Raw genomic sequence first — 8,909 nt, forward strand, 5'->3', positions numbered from 1 at the left:
ACTCACCTGTACCACCTTATAAAGGAAGGAGAACACCAGCGACACACAGGCGTTCTTCTTGGACGTGGCAACCACTGCATGGTGGCCCCAGTTAAGGAGTGTTCAGAGGCCTGGGCTGCTGCCTCGCAGACCCCGATTCACTGCAGGTCTTGGGAGGACCCCCACAGCTACTCTGGGCTCAGAACCTCCCTCAACCCAACCCCCAGCCATTCACTTGGCCTTCAGGGGGTTACTGAGCTTATGGTCTGAGCCAGGCCTGAGACACTGCAGTCACCAGAAGTGGCCCCAGCCCCAAAGGAATCCTCCATGACAGAGAGGCAGCAGGGGACACAGAGAACCCACCCCAGCCACTGGCTTGGGGGTGAGAGGCTGCCCTGAGGAGGTGATAATCTGAGCTGACAGCCAAAGCCCAGCGTGGTGGTAACGGTACACCTTGGGTGGGGTGAACAACCCAGGGTGGGGAGGCAGCGCGGCTCTTTCCGGGAGCAGAAAGCAGGACCACCGTTGGTCCTTCCCCAAAAGCCAATGGCTTATGTGATCCCGCTGAGGTGCAGGGCTGCCCAGCCAGGCTCCAGCGGGAGCAGCCGGGGCCAATGCTGGCTCGAGCCCTTCCTGCAAGCCCTGGCTCCTAAAGCAAACCTTTTTAATAGAATCTCCATTTTCTTACTTGTTTGATGGGGACATGACAGTGGATTCATCGAGGTGATGTGTATACAGTGTGTGGTACAGACTCTCCCTCCCACATAGGGAAGGGTCAGCACGTGCTGAGCACTTCCTGCTCCTTTCCCTAAAGAGCCTCGAGCTACCTGGGGAGGCTGGGTCCTCCACTGCAGGTCCATGTGCTGTGCCCTGGACGTGCCCATTCATGACACGCCTGTGCCACCTGGCCCCTGGGGCTGAGCTGGGAGCTCCAGGGGAAAGGGACGGCAGGGCCCACGTCCACCTCATTTCCTGCCTAGAGCAGGGACCCAGGAAACGGATGCGGGGCCAGTCAAAGGAGTGCTGGCCTCCCTCCTCCAGGCTGGGACCACATGCCCTTTAGGTGCTTTCTAAGGAGGGACAGTAGGCCCTCAAGGCCGGGCCCTGCTGGAAATTGTCACCCGACAGTGGAACTAGGGAGCAGGAAGGGGGTAATGGGCAGCAGGACCCAGAGAGGTAAGCCACTGCCGTGTCCTCCCTGGCTGCCCACATGTGAGACCGGGGCCCGGCTGGAAACTGGTCAGACGGCTCCTGCTGAGCTCACACCATCGCCACCTCCACACCCGGGCAGCCACCGCCCAGACCCAGGGCGGCTTCACAGACGGCCAACTCCTGGCTTACAGGCCGCCTGGGGGACTCTGTAGAGCTGCCCCCCGGGCCCTCCAGAGAGCGAGGGGAAGGAGAAACAGAGGCTGCAGGAGCTGGACCTCAGGGTGCCAGACGAGGGTCACAGGCCAGCACCCTTGCTGTAATGTGCGCACGAGGCACTTGCAATGGGCGCGTGAACACGCACACTCTGACCCCTGCCTTGTCGCCCCCTCTCCGTACCTGCTCCTGTGCCCTGTAGTCTGGCCTCTGCGCTACAGCCGGAAACCTTTCGCAAACGCACATCTGGCTTTGTGTCACCCCTCTGCCTAAAACCCTCCAAGGGCTTCCCATCAAAGGTGATATACTAGGAGACCCCTCAGTGCTGCTGACCACTTGGGCCTCACTCCCACCGCACGCCCCCTTTCCTGCGCTCTAGCCACCCCCACTGCGGCTTCCAGAATGAGCCTCGCTTTCCCTCTGCAGAGCTCCTGTCCTGGCCTATCGTTCCTCGTGTCTGCCTACTGCTCTGGAGAGTGGACACCTGGTCTTCCTGAGGTCTCCTCCAGATGTCACCTCCTCAGGGAAGTCTTCCTGGATCCCCAGACTAGATGAGGTCCCCTGCCGTACCCTCTCCTCTCCTAGCAGCCATCACATTTGCTCCTGTGTGTTCCCCGCTCATCCCCTCAGGCCGCAGGGAACTCCGGGAGGGGCTGCCTGAGCCAGCCTGGAGCCAGGCGAGGCCGGGTACTGGAAGCTCTCGGTTGCCCATGTGTGTGCGCGCACACAGGAGGTCCCTGGGAGCTCCCCCGCAAAGGGATACGATACAGATTGTTGTGCTTGATCCACATGAAGCGGACTCCCCCGTGGGCCAGGATGGGCGACAGCATCCCTTCCTCCTCCTTCTCCATCAGGATAGGCATGAAGTGCTCCACCTCTGACATGTCCACGTCGCCACGGTAATTCCGGCAGATGAGCACCTGGGCCGGGAGTGGGGGGGGGGGGGGGGGACACTGCTTTCACTGTGAGCCCCACAAGCCAGGTACTGGGGTGGGGAGGTGAGAACGCCAACCTCCCTCACCACAGGGACCCTAGTCACACCCCTGTCCATCAGAGACTCCAGGCCATGCTGATCTCTGTCCCCCAGGGAATTCCTCAAGGAGAGCATTTCCCAAAGTGAACTCCACAGGGGCCAACCGGGTGCTCTGCAGGGGAGGGGAATATGGGGCAACGGTCCAGGACTGAGTCAACTGGGAGATGCCAGGTTAAAACAGCTTCCTGTAGGCTCTTGCTGCAGACCTTCCCAGAGCCTTTCCTATGCTAACATACCCCACTTTTCGCTGTGTCAGGGTACCTGTTCAGGGGACACTGGTACCCGGAGACTTAACCCAGGACAAGCACTTTGGTAAAGTCTGGCAGGCTCTCACACAGGTAAACCTAGCTTAAGACCCAGCCATTCCTCTCTTAGGTAAAGTATTTACCCAAGAGAAACAAAACCCTACATCCACGTGAAGACCTGTATTCACTGCAGCTTTATTGTACATGGACTGGGCTGGACAGAGAGCCAATGTCCTCCAACAGATGAACAGAAACAAGAACTGTGTCCATCCATAGCCCAGAAGGCCCCTCAGCCACGAGGAGTGACTACTGACTCGGGCGGCAGCTCAGGGGCCTCCCAGGACCACCGGGCCAGGTGAGCAACCAGACAACGGACAGCATATCCCGTCCCACGGGATTCCACTTACATAAAGCCCTCGGAAGTGGTGACAGAAAGCACGTCAGTGGCGGCCTGGGGACGGGCTGGACACAAGGGGTGTAAGGAAGCCTCAGAGGGTGATGGAGTGTATGCATACGGCTTCCTGGGTTTACACAGTGACTGAACTCATCAAAGAAATGCAGTTTGGTCCACGTAAGCGACCCCTCCCTGAAGGGACAAGGAGGCAGCCGAGGGTCTGCCAGGCTGCGAGAGGCTCTATCTGGAGACACGGCCTAGAGCCGCTCCCACGAGCCCGGGGGGACAGCTGCTGCAGGACTCAGCCCCGAGCTGAGCTGGGCCCTGTGGAGCTGACCGCGCGGCGCGGCGCCGGCCTCAGAACCTGCAGTCCCACAAAATACACTGTCTTTGTTGTTTCAAGCCAGGACAGAGAGAGAATCGGAAAGAAAGCATCAAAACGAGAACCTCTTTCCTAGTTTCCCTTTCCTGGTCTATGCCCTCTTCCTGCTGAGGTCCAGAAGGCCTTAGGGACCCAGCACCCAGTGGGTGAGCTGACGGGCACATGGGCCAGGCCTGGGCTAAGGGACTCCCGTGCACCCCGACATATACTCCTTGCCGGGAATACACACCGGCCCTGCCACAAGGCGGGACTGTTAGTCTGAGAGAGATGCACAGTGATGTCCAGAAAGCTGGCACCACCGGCCCGAGGTCACACAGCCAGCAAAGGCGAGTCCAGATTCTAACCAGTTCTCACCCCCTGCACGGCCCCTTCTGCTCCCTAAACTGCTTTCCTGGGCTTCCCAAGGCCCATCTTCTTCCCCAGGTATACAACTCTGGGGGCTGCAGCTGGCAGGGAGCCCCAAGCCCCCAGAATGCTCAAAGGAAAGAGCAGAGAGCAACTTCCCTTGCTCACTTCCATTACCAGGGCTGCAAAGAGGTCAGCTCATCCAACAAGCAGGCACTGGGTGCCCTCTACTGCACACCATGCTGGGCCTGGGGACACAGAGGTGACCAAAACAGAATCCCTGCATTGCTTAGAAGGAACTGAGAGCCTCCCGAGGGTGTGACCTTCAAACTGAGGCCCGAGGGGATGGGGGGATAGAGGCAGAGGGACTAGGGTGGCTGGAGCCACAGGGTAGAGTCAGGGGTGCAGCCCACGGTGGGACCTGGGAGCGCTGGTTAGGTGGAGTGAGGACAACCTCAGAGCTTGGGCTGCAGGTCCCAGATGAGAGGACAAAGGCAGGAGACAGGACAGATTGAAGGGAGGCAGGCAATGTTGAGGTGACAAACCCCTACCCTTATGGCTGCTCTTGACCCCCACAAAAAAGCGAGAGGGGTCTTCTTAAGCAGAATTCACATTGGGATTCTCCCTGCTGAAACTGCTGTCTACCCCAGTCTCCCCTCATGCTGAAAACAAACTGCAAGTTGAATCTCATGGCAAACTGATTCTTCATGGCCCCGCCAACACCTCTCTGTCCATCTGGCCCCCACCCTCACCCCCAGGTCACTCTATTCCAGCCTTCCTGGTCCCCTAGCTGCTCTCTGAACTATCCACATCTATTCCTGCTTCAAGGCCTTTGCACGTGCAGTTCCCTCTGCCCAGAATGCCCTGGCCTCTTCTAGTTGCTCAAGCCTCACCTCAGATGGCACCTCCTCTAAGTCTTCCTTGCTTGCCCTGCCAAAGAGATCATATTTTGTCCCTCTTTACCCCAACTCCACTTTTCCTTCACTGCCCACAACACTGCTGCACTGTAATTTCTATCCTCTTTTATGGTCTGTCCCTTTTGCCAGAGTCTAAGACTCCCTGAGAACGGTAACCACTTCCATCTTGTTCACGACTGTGTCCCAGCACCCACAACAGAGCCTGACGCCAGTGGGTGCTCAGTGAATGTCTGTGGAGTGAACATGGGCATGAGGAGAGAAAGGAGGCGGGGATAATGCCCAGGTCTCCAATGAGGGCAGTCCCATGGACGGTGGTGTCACTCACTGAGATGGGGAGAGAGTAGGTCTGGGGTGGCAGCAAGTTCCTTTTGGGAAATGCCAGGTTTGTGGTGGCTGTGGGACCTCCGAGGTATCCCAGAGAACAGTGGATCTCCACATAAGTACTCCGGACTGCGGTACAAACTTGAGTCACTGGCACACGGACGTGAGTCAAAGGCTGCCCAAGGAGAGGGACAGTGAGGGTGGGACTCCTAGGCCTAAGCAGGAGGAGTCAACATCCAAGGGAAGTGGCCAGGAGACGGTGACAGAAATGGGCAAAACAAGAGGGAGTAGCAACTTGGAGGCCAATGGGAGCCCACTGAGGAGTATGGTAGTGGTGTTAGAAGCTGCAGAGAAACAAGAAAGATAAGGGCAAAGAAGTGTCCATGAGGGCTTTCTAGCAGCTAAATGTGGCTGGTTTCTTTGGTGATCAGAGGTTCTGGCTGGCAGACAGACGTGTGGTCATGAATTTCTTAATGTGCCATTACCTTATTTTTATTAAATATAGTCTGCACAAAAGGTCTTTTAAAACCTGAGGTCCATGGGGAATGGAGTAATAAATAGCATGATCGTTGCTGAGGATGGGAGGCAAGTCCATGACTGCCCTGGGAGCTTCCCGAAAGGCAGGTCTGGTCATGCTCTTCCCAGGCTACAATTTCCTCTGGTGGCTCCTCCTTCTCGGGATCAGACTGGTCCCCTCTGTTCCTCATTCCCATCTGGACATCCTCAACCACCCATGGCCCTGCTGGTGCCATCCTCCAGGCTCCAGTGTTACCCGGGTCTTCCGGCCCACCAGCCCCAGCAGGCTGCCCCTGACCCCTCAGGCCAACTGCGATGCCTCCTTGTCCACCTGACTGTCACCTGGTCCCAGCTCTGGCACCCCCCTCCTCCAGGAAGCCTTCTGTAACTACCTCTCCTTCTGCAACCAAAATTGAGGTTGGCATTTATACTACCCGGGGCTGTGTCCATGCCCTTACAAGCTACCTAGATCTGACCATTTGGATCCATCAGCTTCCGTGTGTCTCCCCTGTTAGAGCCCGAGGCCCTAGACAGGATTAACAAGGACTGTGGGCCATAGGTGGTGCTAGCCTGTCTCAAACATCTGCTCAGAGAGTTTGCACAATAACACCATAACCAGCTTGTGTGAGCAGTGAGGAACAAGGTTCAGAGAAGAGAAGGTACTTGCCTCAGGTCACACAGCTGAGCAGCAGAGATGGGTTTTGAACTCAGCCCTAACTGCGTAGTCACGATAAGAGTAGGCACTGGGCTTGGTGCATGCTAGGTGCTCATGAAATGTTTGCTGAAGGAATGAGAGATCTGAGATAAGGCAGCCTTTGGGAACTCGGGACACAGTGGCCAGCGTGGAAGGAAGAACACATGCTACAAGGACTCTGGGAACACTGCACCCACCAGGCCCCTGGTGTGCCCTGTGTCTTCCCTTGCCTGAGGGCCGGGGAAGGGAGTCCAGCACTGGGCCTCACTAGCTGTTGACTTTGGGTGGCATCCAGGGCAGGCGACCCACTCAAGGGACTCTCGGAAAGGGCTAGAACGGGGTACTCTGGGAGGGGGGCAGGAAGGGATAGCCACTTCACCTCTTCACTCCCCACTGCTTCTGAGCTAACTCCTGCCTGCCCCCGCTGGGCCCGAGGCCCACCTCTCTTCCAGTGATCCATGCGGGACTTGTTTAGCATTGTTGGTACTGTTCCTGTTCTTCCAGATGCAAGAGGCCAATACTCACTTGCCTTCTAGCCAGGACAGACTTGGGGGAAGGCGGCAGCCCACCTGGAAAGGCTTTGAAATCCCTCCTTTAAGAAGTTTTCCCAAAGTCCCCTGGGAATGGCACCTGGGTCCTAGTCATGTGCAACTCTTCCTTCAGGTCTCAGCCAGATTTGTCACTCCCTCCCGGAAGCCCTCCCTGACCCCCAGCCCAGGCATAGTCTCCCATTACATTCTCACTGTTTCATCATGGCAACTGACATTGATGTGTGCTTTCTGAGATCAGTGCCCCTTTCTCCCACCAGACTGTGAGCTCCAGAAGGACTCCGATTTTGCTCACCAAAGGTAGCCCAAGCCTAAGCACCCCGTACGGGTGCTCCCCAAATATCGGCTGACTCCTACACCTGCCATTCTGTGGCTGGTGTGACCTTGGGCAGGTTGCGCGCCTCTCTGTGCCTCAGTTTCTCCCTCTGTAAAATGGCCCTCCCACCACCCGCTTCACTTAATCCTGGAATTCATGCGGGGACTGGCAAAGAGAAATCGCCGGATAAAGAGGGCGGGACTGGCCCGAGGGCACACTGTCCCTGACACGCCTCACCACCTCTGGCCAAGGGTCGCACAGCCCCAGAGCGCCAGTCCTGGCTTCGAAACCGGCTGCGGCCCGCGCTCCCCGCTGCCTCGGGTTCCCCGATGCCCCCACGGAGGCTTGAGCACCCGACCCACAGTGGGAGGGGAGCCGTGCAGCTGTGTTGCCTAGCAACAGGGCGGGGCTCCCGGATCGAAGCCCCCGCCAGGTTACCTAGCAACAGGGTGGGGCCCTCAGGTGAGGCCGACCAGCCTCCCTAAGACTAGGGTGGGTCCCATTGGCGGGTTACTTAGCAACAGGGTGGGTCCCCCCCAGGGGGCGAGGCCCCACCGGCTGCCTGGCAACGGGGAGGGTGGGGACCCATATGTACCTTGCCCTTTAGGTCCAGCACGTAGACGGCGCTGGCGGACATGACGGCTGCGGGAAGCCTCGGCACCTGCCGAGGGCGGCGGCGACGGCGGGGACTGCCGGGCGTTGAGCAAGGCCGGGCGCGTCCCGCGACAGTTCGCCTCCACTTCCGGTCCGGGGAGCCGCGCGCGACCGTTATGTCCGGTCGGGGAGGGGGGGGCTGCCAGAAAGGCGCAGGCGCGAGGCGGAGTGCGCGCAGGCGCAGTACGCCCGATGTGACCTTATTTCCCGCTCCTGCCTCAAGCATCCGGAAGTAAGGCCCGGAGGGGCGGGGCCGACTGACGCCGGGCACTCTCCAGGTGCCCGGCCGGGCGAGGAGGCCAGGGCAGTTGGAAACCCCCGCCCGGCCTCCGTGGGCCAAGTGAGGTGACATACCGGTGGTAGAACCCACCTTGGGCCCAGTCCCAGGAAACTCATAGTCTGGTGGGGGTTCTAGGAACAAATATAGTCACTAATTATTACACGCTTTATAGGGGAAGGGAAGGTGGTGGTTACTTGGAAAGAGGCCAAACTCTCGGAATGGCACTCAAGCCTTACCAACAAGTCACTACTTGTTACCTGTCAGTGTCAGTGTCAACATTCGTCAGTGCCTATTGATGATCTGAAAACCACGCCCCACCGAACCTCGGTGAAAACACTTCTCTCATTTCTGTAGGTAGTGACCCCAGTGGGTGATACACATTGTGACCCCTGACCAATCGAGTATCTCACTTTTGTGAACACTCCGGCTGTGGAGATATGCCTGCATTTTGTCCTCGTGAACCATCATAGTGCTCTGAGGACCCCAGCCCTGCAGCATCAAGGCCATTTTACTCAGGCTGCCTGCCTCTGACTTTTGATCTTCCCTTCTATCTCCTTTGGGCTTTTGCAATATATCCTCGGCTTAGGATAGAGATGAAGTGCAAGGAAATCTGGAGGAGAAAACTGGAGTATTTAAAGACAAGTAAATCCTGGGCTGGAAGCATTCTTTCACAAAACGTCTGGGAGAGAGTTTTTGACAATTGTCTTGTACAATACCCTATTATACCTAGCCTCATAGTTTGCCCAAAATATTTCAATGTTTTAGGAAAACATGTCTTTTGAAAATTACAAAATTACACACTTCACAGGAAAAAAAAAAAAACACCCACGGAAATGCCAAAAAGTGTAAGAGAAAAAGAAAAACCACCCAGAAGAGGTGACCCCTCTCATTATGGAGCATTTCCTTTCAGGCTTGCTCTA

General features: G+C 57.3%; 1 protein-coding gene across 3 annotated transcripts in view; it reads right to left on the reverse strand.

Annotated features, from left to right (window-relative positions):
* AP1M1 (adaptor related protein complex 1 subunit mu 1) overlaps positions 1-7,825 on the reverse strand; it is a 31,963-nt gene extending 24,138 nt beyond the window's left edge. Inside the window, exons 1-3 of one of the 3 annotated variants that reach the window (XM_045862787.3) lie at positions 7,651-7,820; positions 2,108-2,264; positions 7-74 (exon numbers count right to left, since the gene is read on the reverse strand). In XM_045862787.3, coding sequence (XP_045718743.1) covers positions 7-74; positions 2,108-2,264; positions 7,651-7,692 — 267 coding nt within the window. In that variant the 5' untranslated portion in view covers positions 7,693-7,820. Of the gene's footprint in view, positions 1-6; positions 75-2,107; positions 2,265-7,650 lie in introns of all 3 variants that reach the window. The other 2 variants (XM_064598406.1, XM_045862788.3) reach the window with 2 other exon arrangements.
* Between the last annotated feature and the right edge of the window lie 1,084 nt (positions 7,826-8,909).

The sequence above is a fragment of the Mirounga angustirostris genome, unplaced genomic scaffold (genome assembly GCF_029215605.1).
Source record: "Mirounga angustirostris isolate CCGP_5_RB_7025 unplaced genomic scaffold, mMirAng1.0.hap1 SCAF_1, whole genome shotgun sequence".
NCBI lineage: Eukaryota > Metazoa > Chordata > Mammalia > Carnivora > Phocidae > Mirounga > Mirounga angustirostris.